General features: G+C 40.3%; 1 protein-coding gene across 1 annotated transcript in view; it reads left to right on the forward strand.

Annotated features, from left to right (window-relative positions):
- The first annotated feature begins 288 nt into the window (after window positions 1-288).
- Window positions 289-18730, forward strand: part of LOC145010575 (uncharacterized) — a 34859-nt gene continuing 16417 nt past the window's right edge. The window contains exon 1 of the mRNA XM_078969101.1: window positions 289-1189. Within this exon, the coding sequence (XP_078825227.1) occupies window positions 289-1189 (901 nt within the window). The remainder of the gene's footprint in view (window positions 1190-18730) is intronic.

The raw sequence follows: 18730 nt of genomic DNA on the forward strand, positions 1-18730 counted from the left end.
ATTTCAAATTTCTGTAAAAGTTCATAAAATTTTATAACAAACACATAAAAATATTCAAACAAGCTGAAAAAGTAACTGGATGCTGAAAAAGTAATTGATAACCTATACAATTTTGGTCCCTGCTTCAGTTTTGTCACTGTACAGTTTTGGCCCCTATACAATTTTTTTGTCCCTGTATAGTTTTGGCCCCTGTACAGTTTTGTTTTTGCATAGTTTTTGTCCCAAAACATGCGTAATCATTATTGCTTTAAATGGTAAATAATTATGTAGGTTGGCAACAAATGTTTAATGGATAAATCATGGATTTCCTCTAGTAGATTATCAAATGCATATGATGAAGGTGTGAATGCTTTTCTAGAGTTTGCACAAACTAATAATCCAAAGTTAGATGTTATTCCATGCCCTTGTGTGAATTGCATCAATTTGTGTCACCACTCAATTGACAATGTTCGTTATCATTTGTTTGCCCACGGCTTCGATGAGAATTATAAGATTTGGTCTTTCCATGGAGAAAAACAACCCAATAGTGATTCTAGATGCCCAAACAATTCCATTCCTCCTGATGCTATTTATACAAAGGATATGCTACACGATGCCTTCAAATATGTAGATGATGAACCTGATTCGTTGAAATCACTTCTTGAAGAGTGTGATAAGCCACTTTATGTAGGGTCAAAGTATAATGCACTTAGTGGATTATTGAAATTCCAACATTTGAAGGGTCAATTTGGATGGTTTGATGCTAGTTTTGATGCTTTGTTGTATGTCCTAAAAGATATCTTACCATCAAACAATACCATCCCAATCTCGATATATGAGTCCAAGAAGTTGCTAAAAGGAGTAGGTCTACAATATGAGAAGATTCATGCATGTGAAAATGATTGTGTTCTATTCTGGAAAGAACATAAAGATGCTTCTCAATGTCCAACTTGTGGCACTTCTCGTTGGAAGAAGAATTCCAAAAACGTACCTTCAAAAGTTTTGTGGTATTTTCCTATCATCCCTAGATTTAGAAGAATGTTTTCAATACCACAAATTGCACATGACTTAACTTGGCATGCACAAGGTCGGGTCAATAATGGGAAGCTTACTCATCCTCGTGATACCCCTTCTTGGAAGCTTGTTGATAACACGTGGAAAGAATTCGGACAAGAAAAACAAAATCGTAGATTAGCCTTGTCTGCTGATGGTATCAATCCACACAAGTCATTAAGTTCCAAGCATAGTTGTTGGCCGGTTATCCTAATAACATATAATCTACCCCCTTATTTGTGTATGTCAAGAAAATTCATGATGTTGACTCTGTTGATATCTAGGCCAAACTGTCACACCCCAAAACCATGAATGGCGGAAACGTTATGGGGTGGAGGACGTCATGTAAAGTATCACAACACAGTATAACAGTAAATAAGCAAACAACATCATCCATTGCATTAAATATATAATTTTAATACAAGTGTGTTCTTTACAGTTATAGACACCAAAAATAATGTAAATCAAAATAATAAGATGAGTCTTGAATGCGCTCCATCTTCTCAAAAGCTGGTCTTGGTACCTGTCTACTGATGACCTGAGAATACAAGTTATTTTGAAAGAGTTTATCAGCATAAAGCTGGTGAGTTCATAAGTATTTTAGTGTCGGTGTTTGTTATCAAAACATTTGAACATGTCTCAAGTGTAAGTTTGTAAAATGTATGTAAATGTTTGTAAGTGTTTGTAAAAGTTTGAATCTCTCAGAAAAACCTATATTTCTATTAAAGTAGCCTTCTACCAAGGCTACTATTTTGTATGTTCGTTTACTGTAAAGGTGTGTAATTTACTCAAGTGTAACTATCATTCTCAAAATATAGTTTGTACAAAAATGTTTAAGTGAAAAGATCACTAATTGTGTAAAGAGTAAATTAATGTAGTACTGTAGTGTTGTATTATAGGAACTACTGCTGTACTAACTACCTTAAACCGGATTTATATTAAGGCATCATGTGATTAATTGTACCATACTATCGACTGGATAAACAACGACAAGTGTAGGTCGTAAAATGATATGGTGTTTGGCACCCGCAGACCTGCAGGTCTGGCTGTAGCTAGCAGCAAGGTGTAGGATAGTCAATCCAGTATAGATCTATACGCAAACTCACGCTCTCCCTCCGAGAGAATTCTGGCTACAACTCGGGCCATGACATTTAAGGCATGCTCCGATACAGTGGGTCACAATTGTTAACGTATTCATGTATATGTAATGTAATGTTACTTGTTCTAGTATCGTTGTATATGTTCTTCTCTAGTATAGTTGTATATGTTCTTATAGTAATAAGTATTGACTTTATAGTATAGTTGTATATGTACTCATAGTAATATAATGTATATGTTATCATAGTAATGTGATGTATATGTTCTCATAGTAATAAGTATTGACTCATAAATGAACTGACTCATTGATATAGAAATTGTAGTAGTATGATCCTGTGTCACCCGGATGGTAACTTACTAATGATGTAACTAATACGCATGAATATGGAAGTACCTTTTATGTCTATATATGTACAATTGATATAAAATTAATATTGAAACGACTTTCGGACAACTACCCGGAATCCCACCAGACCACATCTCAAGCGCGAAAAGGAAATAGGGTGGATGGCCTTCCCAAGCCCATTAAACATTTCTTATATATCTATACATATATGGACATGTAATTTATAATAAGTATAACAAAGTTGAAATAAAAGTATTTGGTAAGAAAAGAGTTTGTAAAACATTTTGAAGTAAAGCAGTTTGATAACCAGTTTGAACAATGATAAAATCATTGGTTCTATAGTTATTAATCACATGTGATTGATGTAATAACTATAAGTATTTAACTTGTACCCCCCCCCCCCATAAAAGTATTTAAAATATTGAAAAGTATTACAAAGGTTAATTAAAGGGGTATGAACTCACTTGTGGTGAGTGGATTGGATTGAAGTAGCGGGTTCGGTGCTATGTATAACTAATTAGCCTTATTATAACTAATAATATGAATTGGGACACTCTAGAACCTGAAAACACTTTGTTTCAAGTGTTAAAGTTCACAAGGTTTGCATCAGAGTGCTAGTAGGGCAAAACTAGGGTGTTTGGGGTCCAAGGGTAAACTCCTTGGGAGTTTACGGTCTAAATGACCTTTACCCTTGGAGTTTACGGTAGTAAACTCTAGGGTTTACAGTCCAAACTCCAAATATTGCAATCCATGAGTTGTTTTGGAGTTTAACAAGTTCATAGAAGTAGCCTTGCTAAGTGGTTTAGCTCTTGGAATGGATTAAGACCACAAAACACCCTCCTTGAGGTGTTTACGGCCTAAGGGTATTTTCCCTTGGGTTTATTACCATAAACCCTTATGGGAAGGGATATTTCCTTGATTTCAAGTCCTTATCACAACTAGGTAAACATCTAAGTTAGTCTTTAGGGCTAAGAAAGGAATATGACTCATTTAAACACATTTTTGGGGGTTTACGGTTTTGGGGCATCCTAAGACCGTAAACACCTATAAATGGTGATGTTTGGTGTTTTTCAAAGCTTAAACATATCAATGGAAGGTTCAAATATGTTAAGGTAAGTCTTGCACTTCAAACTAGGGCTAACCATGGGACTTAAGTCCATTTTGAGGGACTTTATGGTGTTTGCGGTCCAAGCATTTTCTTGGACCGTGAACACCTCAAACATGGTGTTCTTGGCAGATTTCCTTGGTATTTGTTTGATATACTAGCTCACAAGCACTTAAGGATGGGAGTACTTACTATAATGGTGCTTGATTCGAGCTAAAAGGGCCAAGAACACTTAGTGTGTGTTCTTGGTGCTCTTGGTGTTTTGGAAATCTAATCAAAATACACAAATAAATGGATGAATAGGTGTACAAACACTAGATTAAGTGTTTTACTAACTTGAAATGGTTAGAACACTTACAAGATCAGAGTTTTGGAATTAAATGTTGGATGATAGTTGAGAGAGTTTTTGGGAGTTTACTCTTTTCACTTTTTGGGGAGTAAACACAAATGGCTAGTTCTTGGGGAGTAAACTCATACATAGATATGAGTTTACGGTTTTTAGGTGATTTTCAAACCCAAAACATAAAGGTTTAGCTGGGTGATCCTAATACGGGAAGTGTTTGCGGTTTTCAAAATAAAAACCCGAGACGACACTTTCTTTTACCCGTTCGTTTAAAAATAATAATAAAATAATTAAACGAACTTTATATTTCATAAAAATAAGAAATAATGATATTAAATCACGATACAAAGGGGTTGACTTTTAAGGTTTGACCAAAAGGAAATTTCGGGTTGTCACATCATCCCCATGTTAAGGGAATTTCATCCCGATATTAAAGTCTAAGCAAATAAAGTAGTTACAAATAACTAAGCAAAGAGATGAGTGTATTTCAGTTTCATATGATCCTCGCGTTCCCAAGTGAATTTCGGTCCTCGCTTGGCGTTCCAGTGAACCTTCACAATCGGGATATGGCTTTGTTTCGTCTACTTGACCTCACGGTCCATGATCTCTACAGGTTCTTCCACGAAGTTGAGGCTCTCGTTGATCTCGATCCCGTCGAGTGGTATTACAAGAGTCTCGTCGGACAGACACTTTTTCAAGTTAGATACGTGGAATGTAGAATGTACGTTACGAAGTGTGTCGGGTAGGTCGAGTTTGTAAGCTACGGGCCGACTCTTCCGGGAATCTCGAAAGGCCCTATGTACCTCGAATTAAGCTTCCCACACTTACCGAAGCATATTAAGCCTTTCCAGGGTGAGACTTTGAGAAGGACTCGGTCTCCCACCTGAAATTCCAAAGGTTTTCTTCGCGTATCAGCGTAGCTCTTCTGTCGGTCTCTAGAGGCTTTCAATCGCTCACGGATCTGAATGATTTTCTCTGTCGTTTCCCGAATGATCTCCAGACCGGTGAGAGTACTATCAGGAGTTTGCCCCCTGGCTAATTGAGTATCACCCACTTCAACCCAGCACAGAGGGGATCTGCACTTTCGGCCATAAAGGGCCTCGAAAGGTGCTGCCTTTATGCTGGTGTGATAACTGTTGTTGTAGGAAAATTCGACGAGGGGTAAATAGGTATCCCACGCTTTTCCAAAGTCAATTACACAAGCACGCAACATATCTTCTAAGGTCTGGATTGTTCTCTCACTTTGTCCATCGGTCTGTGGATGGTAGGTTGTGCTCATGTCTAGCCTTGTTCCCAGGGAATGTTGTAGTGATTGCCAGAATCTTGAGGTGAACCTACTATCTCTATCGGAGATAATGGATATAGGCACACCATGTAGCCGTACGATTTCCCTAATGTATGTTCTCGTAAGTTTCTCCATCTTGTCGGTTTCTTTGATAGGCAGGAAGTATGCAGACTTGGTCAATCTATCGACGCTGACCCATATGGTATCAAGTCCACCCGTTGTCTTGGGCAACTTGGTTATGAAATCCATAGTGATCCGCGCCCACTTCTATTCTGGAATCTCTGGTTGTTGCAGTAACCCGGAGGGCTTCTGGTACTCGACCTTAACCTTTGCGCAAGTAAGGCATTTACTTACGAAGGTAGCAATCTCTGCTTTCATATTAGGCCACCAGTATAGCTTTTTAAGATCTAGATACATCTTATCTAAACCTGGATGGATGGAATACCGAGTGTTGTGCGCCTCAGTCATGACCAAGTCTCGGAAACCACCGTGTTTTGGTGTCCAGATCCGGTCCATGAAATATAAGGCTCCGTCACCCTTGGCTTTTAAATTCTTGTCCATTCCTCTGAGGGATTCACTCGGCACATTCTCAGGTTTCATGGCTTCAAGTTGGGCCGCCTGAATTTGTTTAGACAAGTGTGAATGGATGGTTATTAACAATGACTTGACCTTGCAACCAGAATATCCCTTCCGACTTAGGGCGTCTGCCACTACGTTGGCTTTACCCGGATGATAACGAATATCGCATTCATAGTCACTGAGTAGCTCGACCCACCGTCATTGTCTCATGTTGAGCTCCTTCTGATCGAATATGTGTTGTAAACTCTTGTGATCGGTAAATATAGTGCTTTTCGTATCGTACAAGTAATGTCTCCAGATCTTGAGAGTAAACACCACTACTCCTAGCTCAAGATCGTGGGTCGTGTAGTTAACTTCGTGTGTCTTCAACTGCCTGGAGGTGTAGGCGATGACCTTACCTCGCTGCATCAGAACACACCCGAGCCCTTGGTTCGATGCATCGCAATAGACTACGAAGTCTTCTATCCCTTCGGGGAGAGATAGTATTGGTGCGGTGCACAAGGCTCGCTTGAGCGTTTGGAACGCTGTTTCTTGTTTCTCTTCCCAGTCAAAGGTCACGCCTTTCTGGGTCAGGGTTGTAAGAGGTTTCGCTATTCGGGAGAAGTTCTGTATGAATCTGCGGTAGTAGCCAGCGAGGCCTAGAAATTGACGAATTTCTGTAGGCGTCTTCGGTGCTGACCAGTTCTCAATAGCTTTAATTTTGGATGCGTCCACGTGGATTCCCTCTTCACTTACCACGTGTCCTAAGAATTCGACTCTTCGGATCCAAAATTCACATTTCGAGAACTTCGCATAGAGTTTCTCCGTTCGTAAAGTTCCTAGAACTTGTCGCAGGTGATCGCCATGCTCTTCCTTACTTCGGGAGTAGATCAGGATGTCGTCAATGAAAACGATGACGAACTGATCCAAGTAAGGTCGGCATACTTTGTTCATCAGGTCCATGAAAACTGCGGGTGCATTGGTCAATCCGAATGGCATCACCACGAACTCGTAGTGTCCGTAACGATTTCGGAATGCTATCTTTGGAACATCCTCCTCTAGTACTCGTAACTGGTGATATCCGGATCTCAGATCAATTTTGGAGAAGTAACTCGCCCCTTGCAGTTGGTCAAATAGATCGTCTATGCACGGCAGAGGGTATCTATTCTTGACCATCAATTTGTTGAGTTCCCTGTAGTCGATACACATTCGGAATGATCTGTCTTTCTTCTTAACAAACAAAACTGGTGCTCCCCAAGGTGAGAAGCTTGGTCTTATGAAACCCTTGCTGAGCAGTTCGTTAAGTTGACCGGATAGTTCCTGCATCTCTGCTGGTGCTAATCGGTAGGGCGACTTGGCTACTGGGGTAGCTCCTGGAACTAAGTCGATTCTGAACTCGACCTGTCGTTGTGGAGGTAATCCTGGTAGCTCTTCTGGGAAAATGTCGGGGAAGTCGCTCACTACTGGAATGTTCTTTAGCTCTTCGAGGTTCGTGTCGACGATGTGAGCAAGGAATGCATGGTATTCTTTACGCAGATATTTTTGTGCTTGAATACTTGATATAATACGGAGACTCGCACCGGGTTTATCGATGTAGACGATAAGAGTTTCATTAGACGGGAGGTTTAGATGGACTGCTTTCTCGAAGCACATGATGTCGGTGCGATGAAGGCTCAACCAATCCATGCCGATGATAACGTCGAAGCTTTTAATCGAGACCGGCATAAGGTCGATTGGGAATGAATGGTTATCTAGAGTTAGGCTACATCCTAGGTATATGCTATTGGTGTTTTCTGTTTTTCCATTAGCCATTTCTACTGTGAAGTGTTCTATAAGTGCGTGTGGTTGTTGTTTAAGCATGCGGGCAAATTTATGGTTCACGAAGCTTCGCTCCGCTCCACTATCGAACAGAATGCATGCATAGGAGTTATCGAGGAGGAACGTACTAGTTACCACTATCGGATCAGCAACTGCTTCCCCATGGCCTATTGCCAGTACCCTCCCTGCTCCACCAGCATTCTTCGCTTTGGGGTAGTCCCTCTTGTAGTGGCCTGCTTCACCACATCCATAGCAGGTCGGGCTCGCACCAGAGCCGGGGACTTGGGTGATCAGCCTCGCCGGGGATTTACAGAAACGAATGGTGTGTCCTTTCCTGTTGCAGTTAGAGCACTGCATTTCACGGCAGGGGCCGTTGTGGTGGAAGTTGCATTTGTTGCACTTAGGCAAACTTCCAGCATACTGTCTCACCGGAGCAGTATCAGCAGCAGGGGTTATCGCAGCATGAACAGCCACAACTTGCTGCTTTTTAGCAGCTCGCGGTTTCTTCTTGTCTTCCCAAAACTTCCGCTTAGTGTCAGCAGGTTTGGAGGGTTCCGGGATGGCTAGGGTTGTTGTTGTTGTAGGGGTTTTGAATCCATGGTCAATGAGTCGCTATGTCAGTCACTTGGCACTGTTGAAGGTAACGGGGTTTGATGATAGGACATTCCCCTGATACGGAAGCACTAGCCCCCATATGTACCTTTCGATCTTTTTCCCTTCAGTGGGAACCATATTGGGGTAGAGGGCCACCAGTTCGCTGAATCTGGCTGTATAAGCGACAATGTTGGTGCCCTTCATGGTCAGGCTCCAAAGCTCCTGCTCCAATTTCTGGATTTCACCCCTTGGGCAGTATTCCTCAATCATGAGGTCTTTCATCATTTCCCAGCCTATGTCGTTGGCTACGACGAGGGTTAGATCTTTAACGTTGCCGTGAGCCTTTCTTTCAAAGGTGCATGCGGCATACTTGACTTTGCTCGCAGCAGGGCATGAACAAATTTCGAAGACTGATTCAGTCTTCTCGAACCATTGCGAGAGGGCAATGACTCTGTCGGTCCCATGAAAGGACTTCGGCTTGCAGTTGGTGAAATCCTTGTAAGAGCGCTCTCTCGAGCGCACAAGAGTTTCCACCGGAATAGAGTTAACATGGGTTCCACCTCTGTTGGCATCAGTAGAGTGATACTGTGCCATGGCAGTTGCCACTGCTGCAGCTACGACAGCATTTAGGGCTACTGTATCGATGACCGGAGGTGGAGGAGGCGGTGGAGGTGCAGGGTTATTTCGGGGAGATTTGCGAGGAGGCATCTTTCAGCTATAAGTTTATAAAGGTAAGCAAAGTGGTAAGAATCAATTTGTAAGTAAGGTGAGAGTAACATATGGACTAACTAACCATAGCCCAACAGTTGAATGAGTGTTTGAAATCATAAAAAGGAAGATTAGTAGGAAAAAAAGTGCGTAAAGATTTTTCCCACAGATTAGATAGATGTCAATAATACTGGTATTACCGATGTAATAAGTTCAGGGAAAATCGACCTAACAGTAGGTCTTACATCATACCAGACGGAAAAGTTTGACAGTCCTTAAATTCCTAATTAGAGTACTGAAAGTTAGGAATATTTTACAGACAAGTGCTACTTATAGCACAGGTGTTAAAGGCTAATCCTTAACCCAAAAGATAAAGATGTACTAGAAATCTTCTAACGACGATGAGTATTCTTCGGGAGAACCCTGAGGCCTCTCATTTGACGGATCACTTCTTGAAGGTGTCGTTCATGAGCCCTTTGACGAGCTCGAAGTTCCATGACTTCTGCTTGAGAGGCAACCAGATGTTGCTGCAGGGTTTCAGAAGATGAACAGTGGAAACTTTTTCAGAGAGAGAAGATATGTGTTTGGTAAATGACAAAGAACACGATCACCCCTATTTATACCGTTCTCTGGAGAGAGAAAATCGTGATGATTATGGAACAAAAACGTCGCCTGAAAAAGCGCGATTGGATGTTATGGTGTATCCCAGGAAAACGTCAGCACACATGGGTGTGAAACGAATCAACTTCACGCGCCCAAATCATATCTTCGGACCGTTTGAAATTCCTTGTGCCCTTGTTTGGTTACAACTGAAACTTAAAACCACATACCAAACAGCAATAAGAATGTTGGAAAAATTAATTTTCGTGCATAAGAGTGTGAAAGATAAAGAAATAAATCAAAGGTGTTTGAGATGTGAGTGATGTCTATGAAGAAGACATAAGGCGGAGGATTCCGGGCAAGAATCACTTCCTTCAAAGCCAAGAGAGACTTGGAGTGCTTGTGTGGTTTCCCGAGAAATACGATCAATTGTTTGTCAATAAATGATGAAAGGCATCTTTTTATCATAGGCTGTTGGGTGGCTGTCCTCTAACCAAACATCAAGTCTCAACATAAAACTGAGTATTGGCAGAGGTACCTGTGAGACCGAGATGATCTGTTGAACAGGTAGGTGGGAATTATCTTGTGACAAGCATGGGATAAATAGAAATCTCAAAAAAAATAAACTGGACCTCTTTGGGAAGAAATGTCTGAGGTATAGACGATTTCATAAAAGATCACGCAAAAACAAAATGAGATTTCCAAGTTACAACTTGAGTATATCACTCACCGTCAATTCATTTTAGGTATTGGATTTTGGGTTTCACTTAGAACGTGGTAATCGAATCCAAGATCATAAACACAGATGTTGTGTAACCATAAACTTTAGTGGTAAAGACCGAAAGCATCAAGGGTTACTTTAGGGAATCGAAGGTAAATGTAGAATTTTAGGAGGTGGTTAAGAAACCAAATGTACCTTCTGCTATAGAAGTGTGACAAAGCAGAGCAACTCGTGTCTCAAATGAGAAGAGTAAGGTAGCTCTAGACCGAGTGTTGGAAAATAGCCTGATTGGGAAGAAACAACAGGTATTGATCGAATCATTAAGGCTTACTCAAGATCATAGAGGCTTGTGACAACATACAGCAACATGCTTCTAGGGACTTCTAACTAGTCTGAGAGAAAATTGAAACATACCTACTTGAACATTATCGAAGGTTATACTTGTATTTACCTGTGCAAAGCTTACACCAACCAGAACTAACGAGTAGTGGAAATAAGTAAGAAACTGAATAAAAACAAAAATGAAAATATTTTTGTATTTTAAGATTTTTCTAAAAGAGAAAGATACAATGTTTTTGTGATTTTGAAATTTTTCTGAAAAAGAAATAAAAACAGAAAGATAAAATGTTTTTGTGATTTTGAAATTTTTCTGAAAAAGAAATAAAAACAGAAAGATAAAATGTTTTTGTGATTTTGAAATTTTTCTGAAAAAGAAATAAAAACAAAAAGATAAAATGTACAACATAATTTAATCAAAAATGATGAAGCAGAGATAGACCGAGCGGTCTGTGTATTTCGGTGTCATTAAAATTTCAGAACAGAGAGGGACCGAGCAGTCTGCCTATTTCGGTGTCATTAAAATTCCGGAACAGAGAGGGACCGAGCGGTCTGTCTATTTCAGTTCCATTAAATCTCCAGAGCAGAGAGAGACCGAGCAGTCTGCCTACTTCGGTTCCTGATTCTTAGATAGAGATTTGAGGATTCGGGACCGACTCTCCTACCAGCATACCTAAGCCTTATAGAATTTTGTTGAAGGTCGCTTCAGGAAGAGCTTTGGTAAAGACAGCGGCCAACTAATCAGTGGTTCGAACAAAGTGTACTTCAACGTTTCCATCTTCCACGTGATCTTTGATGAAGTGATATCTCAGTGTTATGTGCTTGGTCTTGGAGTGTTGCACTGGGTTATGACAAATCCTAATTGCACTTTCAGAGTCACAATATAGTGGGATCTTTTTCATATTGAGTCCATAGTCTCGGAGTTGACTCTGGATCCAAATCACTTGAGAGGTACAGAGCAGCGGCAATGTATTCTGCTTCAGCTGTAGACAAAGACACGCACGTTTGTTTCTTTGACTAACAGCTAACCAACTTCCCATCGAGGAATTGGCAACCGCTAGTGGTGCTTTTCCTGTCGAGGCCACATCCACCAAGGTCTGCATCTGAGTAGGCTTGAACGAAGAAGCCTGAGTTAGAAGGGTACCACAGACCTAAAGAGGTAGTTCTCTTGAGATAACGTAATATGTTCTTCACTGCAAGCATGTGAGGCTCCCATGGATTTGCCTGAAACCTAGCACAGTAACAAACAGAAAACATTATGTCAGGCCTGCTAGCAGTAATACATTAGAGAGTCTATCATTTGACGATAAAGCGTAAGATCAACAGCCGGTTTATCCAGGGATGGAGTGAGCTTAGTGCCGAACGCCATTGGAACTTTGACCTTTGAATCTCCCATCATGCCAAATTTTGCTAAGAGAGTCTTCGTGTAAGCTTCCTGGTTGATAAAGATGCCTTCAGGTCCCTATCTAATATTTAAACCAAGGAAAAAGTTAATAGGACCCATCGAGCTCATTTCAAATTTAGTCTCCATCAGCTTTCTGAATTCAGCTGTTAGGCTAGGATTCGTTGAGCCAAAGATGATATCATCGACATAAATTTGAACGATCAAAGGTGGTTACCTTCCTTTTTGCGAAAGAAGGTTGGGTCAACCGAACCTTGTTTGAATTTGGACATCTTTAAAAATTTAGTCAGCATTTCATACCAGGCTCTCGGTGCTTGTTTCAGACCATACACGGCTTTATCCAAAATGTAACAATGATCGGGATACTTTTCATTCACGAATCCAGGAGGTTGCTCCACATACACAGTTTCTTCGAGTTCGCCATTGAGAAATGCACACTTAACGTCCATTTGAAAGACCTCAAAGTTTTTGTGAGCAACATAGGCAAGAAATATTCTCACTGATTCCAGCCTAGCTACAGGAGCGAAAGTCTCTTCATAGTCAATGCCTTCCTCCTGACAGTATCCTTTTACGACCAGACGTGCTTTGTTTCTTATAACGTTCCCTTCCTTGTCAAGTTTGTTCCTAAAGACCCATTTGAGACCAACAACCGAGGCATCTGGAGGAGTTGGAATAAGACGCCAAACTTTGTTCCTTTCAAATTCATTCAGTTCGTCTTGCATAGCTTGAACCCAATCGGAGTGATCAAGAGCAGTGTTAACTGTCTTTGGTTCAACTTTTGATACGAATGAGTTAAACATGCAGAATTCGACTTTTGAGAACAAGGAAGTTTGTTTTGCCTTGAGTTGTGATCGAGTCAGAACTGTATCTGATACATTACCAACAACTTGAGAGACAGAATGATCTCTGGTCTATTTGGTGAGAGGAGGGTAGTTTGGATCAAAAGATGGATCTAATTCAGCATTTATCATTTCTTCTGGTTCAGACAGACTATCCAAGTCGTATGACATATCAGCATGCTCCCTCTCGACAAATGATCTTACAGGAATGTCTTGAGAATCTTGAGCTACAGTGGTTTCTTGTGGTGCTGAGCTTTCGGGTGTTGATGCACCTTCGGTTGGTGAGGCACTTTCGATTGGCGAAGTGCTGTCGGTTGGCAATGTGCTTTCGGTTGAAGTTTGAGACCTTAGCTCTCCCTCAAGTTGTGAGCTCGGCTGGGATGATGATGGTGGATCCTCCCCCTCGACTAATGGTGGATACTCCCCCTCGACTGACGCATTGTGTTGGGGAGGGTCTTTTGAACCTGATTCTTCTTCATTCATTCTTCTTGCAGCATCGTTAACAAGTTGCTTCAAGTGATCTACCCTGTTGTCTGCTGCACTGGCTTCAGAAAGAGTGGCCTTCTCTGGTTCATCAAAAAGCTCCATGAAGTTCTCGAATAGATTAGCAATCGAGGCTGTGACTTGGCCAGTTTGAGGAAAGATTTCTCCAGCTGTGTCTTCGTTGGCCTTTAGCTTTTTGACATAGCTATCATCAAAAGTCACGTAGTAAGTTTCTTCTATTTTCCTTGAATGCTTGTTTAACACCCTGTATGCTTTGGGAGTAAGAGAATAGCCCAGAAATATCCCTTCGTCAGCTTTGACATCAAACTTCTTGCGGTGTTCTTTAGAATTGAAAATGAAACACCTGGAACCAAACACATGGAAAAACTTCACATTTGGCTTCCTGTTGTTGATGATCTCATAAGGAGTGAGAGTGAAGCGCTTGTTAAGATACAACCTGTTCTGTGTAAAACAAGCAGCAGAAATAGCATCAGCCCAAAAATATAAAGGTAAGGAAGCAAAACTTAGCATGGTTCGGGCAGTTTCACATAAGGATCGGTTTCGTCTTTCGACAATTCCGTTCTGTTGAGGTGTGTAGGGAGCTGAGAAGTTGTGACTGGTTCCCTTTTCTTCCAGGAATTCTTCAAATTCTTTATTTTTGAACTCCAACCCATTGTCGCTTCTGATGTTGCGAACGACCTTCTTCAGCTGTACTTCAATCTGCTTGATGAACACTTTTAGCTTGTGAGTCGCTTCAGATTTAAGCTTCAGAAAGAACACCCATGTAAAATGTGAAAAGTCATCAACAATAACAAGAATATACTTGCTACCACCAATGCTTTCGATAGAAGATGGACCACATAAATCAATATGAAGTAATTCTAGTGGTTCAACAATTTTAGTGTTTATTATAGATGGATGACTTTGACGACTCTGCTTCCCCATTTCACATGCAGCACACAGATGATCTCTATCATACTTGAGCAAGGGAAGACCTCTAACGTGACCTTCAGTAACAAGTTTGTTGATATCTTTGAAGTTGAGATGAGAGAGTCTTCGGTGCCATAGCCAGCTTTCGTCAGATTGTGCTTTGGATAACAAGCAGATGGTTGGGTTTCCTTTGATGGGTTTGAGATTTAAAGGAAACATTTTGCCTTTACGCTCCGACTTGAGAATAACTCTTTTCGTCTTCTTCTTAATTATCTCAGAACCCTCATCGTCGAATGAGACTTGAAGACCGGTACCTCCAACAAGTTGAGATACACTGATGAGGTTATATTGTAATCCTTCCACATATGCAACCTTCCTTATTGTGAAATCACCATTTGTAATCATTCCATAGCCTTTTATGGTGCCGAAGGAGTTGTTCCCAAATTTGACATTTCCACCATTTGAAAGAGATCTAAATTCCCTTAGCTCTTCCTTCCTTCCTGTCATGTGACGTGAGCAACCACTATCAATGTACCATTCTTCGTCAAACTGCTCGTCACTGATAACCTACAAAAATTAAGCAGATTTAGGAACCCAGAGCTTCTTGGGTCCACGTGAGCCTTTTACAGGAACATGAATAGTAAGAGAGATGTCAATTAAATATGTTCTTTTTATTAGTGTTATTTCATCTTTCTTTTTGATGGTGAAAACTTTGATTTTATTTGGATTTGACGCTTTTGGTATTGATTCTGGTTCAACATCTGAAACCTTCTATTTTCCTTTTTGTTCAGCTGATGACTGAGATTTTTGAGAAGGAACATAGTGGAATTTAGGACAAGGTGGAGAAGAGATAGAATATTTTGAAGAGTTAGAAGAGTTAGAATGAGATAGCTCAGATTGGTATGACTTTTTGGTTGAAGATTCTAGGTGACTCTTTTGCTTTTGATCAACAGTAGGACCAACCCTAGAGTTTTGATCTCTTTTGATTTCCAAACCAAACCTGTGCTTTCGGTTGAAATCATTTTCTGAACCGAACCTATGCTTTCGGTTGTTGTTATGCTCTGAACCGAACCTCTGCTTTCGGTTGTCATTTTGCTCTGAACCGAACCTCTGCTTTCGGTTGTTATTTTGCTCTGATCCGAACCTCTGCTTTCGGTTGTTGTTTTGCTCAGAACCGAGCCTCTGCTTTCGGTTGTTATTGCTCTCTGTCAATCCAACATGATTTTTCTCTGTTTTTAAATTCTTGTCTTGATGTGAGAAATAGGCATTTTGCGATTGCCAAAATTGTTTTCTTTCTGAGAGATTCTTCCTGTATCTCTTATTCCTTTCTCGTTTTTGATTTCTCATCTGCTTTGGTTGATGATGGATGTTAGCTTTTATGTTTTTGGTTTTCGTTGGCTGATCCACTCTGAACTGATGAAGTTTCACTTAGGGATGTGACTTCTTTTGCAGGAATTTCTTTCTCTTGAGGGACATCTTTTGTACCACTGGTACTTGCCACGTTGAAGCTATCAGGTTTATTCAAAGGTTATGGTACGTATCTGCCTTTGCTTTTCCATGAAGTCCTTTCAGACAGACCTACCGTTTCATCAGCATTGTCAATGGGAGCTGACCAGAAGAACTCGTCACAGCCATCAGCATTGTCTTCGTTCACAATAGCTGTGAGTTCAGCAGTCTGATGTTCGGTTACACCTGTGACCTTGTACACCTGATTTGGAGTGGTTCTAACTTTTTGGTATACGACTGCCTTCTCTACAAGGATCGGGGACTTTTGTTGGGACATCCGAGCGAACTCCACAGAATTTTCTGAAATGAGATTTTTGTGGTTCTCGGGTTCGTTCTTGACAAATTCTGAACAATCAACCATGTCCTCTACAGAAATTTCACTCATATTATCGTCCTCATTAAGCTCAGATGCATTTTCAACATCAATTTTATTTTCTGAGCTTAAGTTGACATTCAATGAGTCAAATTTTTTTATGGTTTCGGTTCTTAGCTTCAGTTTATCATTTTCATCCAAAAGGTTTTTGAGCATGTTCTTGTGGTCCTTGGATTTAATGAAAGATTCTATTTTGTCCAGTCCATACATATATGTTGGATTAACATCCTCAGACGAAATAACACTCTCACAATTATATGCTTCAGCATCAATTTCATCTTCCTTAAACTCAAGAAAGGGTAAAATCATGCGATGAATCTTTTGCCCTATTTCACAATTCAAATGAAGCTGAGTAATATTTGTATAAAGACGTTTGGAAATCAAACAAAAAACATTTCGCTGTTTCAAAAGCTTTAAATTGTCTCTTTGCAAATAAATGTTTTCATCTTTTATTTTGATTAATTCCGACTCCTTCAGTTCGATCCACATCCGCCGTTCCTCACTCTTCAAAGACACCCTGCTTAATTGGTCAGTTAGGTTAGAATTGGTGACCCAAGTTTGAGTTAAACTACTATCTAGATGAGAGATTCTTGAATTAACACTTTTTAATTCTTTTTCATATGAGCATTGTGGGACTTTAAATGAGACAAAAACTGATTGTACCTTCTTGATCAGTTCATCAAGTTCGTTGAACTGCACGCTGAGTGGTTTGGTAGTAAAGCACAGATTATGTTGTTCCTTTGTGTCACCATTCCCACCATCAGTGTTGTATCCCCTCATCTGAGATACGTCGGACACCATTAAGCATCTTCCTCCACTGCTCTCTTCTTTCACTACATAAGCCTTTCCATGTGAAGGCTTCCTCACTTCATCATCTTCGGAGTCAGTTGATCAGACCTCCACGCCACCGAACTCATCATCAGCTACCAAACCCTGCACAATTAAGGCATTCATAGGAGGGTTAGCAACAGATTTCTTCATCCTTAATTCATCAAGCTTTTTCAGCAACACAGCTTCTTCATCATTTTCCTCATCCTTTTCTGCCATCTTTTTGAGGATGCAATCTTTTTCATAGTGGTTCTTTCCTCCACGATAATAGCAGCTCACTCCCGAATCTCCTTCAGCGTTCGGTTCCTTCTTTGACTTTTCAGCCTTCAATTCATCTTTGACTTTTTCAGAGCTATAACTCCCTTGCCAGTTTCGGTTCATGTTAGTGGGGAATCTCTTCTTGATGAATCTCTTGGGGTTTGACACCATCATAGCATAGTCCTCATACGTGAGATCATAATCATCCAAGTTGAGATCTTCTTCCTCTATCACCGCTTTGCTTTTCGACAGGAGGGCCAATGAACCTAGACATGAAACCACGTTTTTCTCCTGTAATACGATCTTTTCTTGAGATTTTAGGATGCCCACCAGTTTTGCCAAAGAATAGGATTTGAATTGCTTGTGCGCTTTAACTGTGGACACAACTGCTCTCCACTCAGATCTGAGTCCGTTCAAAAACGTAACCTTCTGTTCAATAAGCTTCCTTTCGATGTCATGTTTGATCATCTTGCTAAGAAGATGATTGAAGCAATCGAACGTTTGAGTCACCGTTTCTTCTGCTCCTTGCTTGAACTCACCAAACTCAGACAAGAGTAAGGTTTGAATGGAGTGTTCAAGATCTTCGTCTGTAGAGTACAGTTCACGTAGCCTGTCCCATAGCTCTTTTGCAGTCGTGCATGAACTTACCAGCCTAAAAGTATCAGATTGAAGAGCAAATCTGATCAATCTTAACGCTTTGATATTGCACTGAAATTTATCTTTTTCGTCTTGCGCTATATCTTTAACATCTTTCAGAAGATCGTTATACTCCTTTTGAGTTTTAATAATCCTTGAAGTTGCTGAATGAGAAAAAGGTCCAGAGATGATTGCTTCCCAGATGAGGTATCCATTATCCTCATATCCTATGACATAATCTTCAAAGTGATTCGCCCAGACTTCATAATCATGGGTGTACAGGATGGGAATCTTCATTGTTGATCCAATGCTGTTTGAAATATTGATGGGATTGGATTGCGACTCGTCCATAATTGATCGAATAACCTGTTCAAAGATCAGACTTGTAATATATCAAATTAGGGCAAAAACAATAAAGATCGAGATACGTCAATTATGAGATGACGGCTCAATAAATATCAATGAATGCGGAATAACCCTAATCGAAGCTTTTTCACAGAAAAGAAGTGTATCGATTACACAGCCTCCTGCTCTGATACCAATTGATAAGTTTAAAATAAACTTGAAGATCGATTAGATCTATGAAACAGGTAGAGAAATAACCAGATAAACAATAAGAACAAGCAAATGGATCAAAAGGTGTCGAATGATTAATAAACAATCCTCAGAAGAGCTCGATAAAGAACATCAACTGTAGAGGATTTAGGGTTTACAGTAATCAACGAGAATGACGAAAAACTCTACTTTATACGCATACATGCATGCATATATTTATATTAAAACCCTAACAGTTTATCTAAGAAAAAGGAAGTTAATCTAGATAAACATGGATTGACAAGCCCAAACCGGTTGTAAAACAAAAGGGCCCAAGACGCAACACATTAATCTTCAACAGAATTAAATGTTTCATGAATGAGACTTTACAAATTCC

Source organism: Lactuca saligna, chromosome 8 (assembly GCF_052625555.1).
Source record: "Lactuca saligna cultivar CGN05327 chromosome 8, ASM5262555v1, whole genome shotgun sequence".
Taxonomy (NCBI): domain Eukaryota; kingdom Viridiplantae; phylum Streptophyta; class Magnoliopsida; order Asterales; family Asteraceae; genus Lactuca; species Lactuca saligna.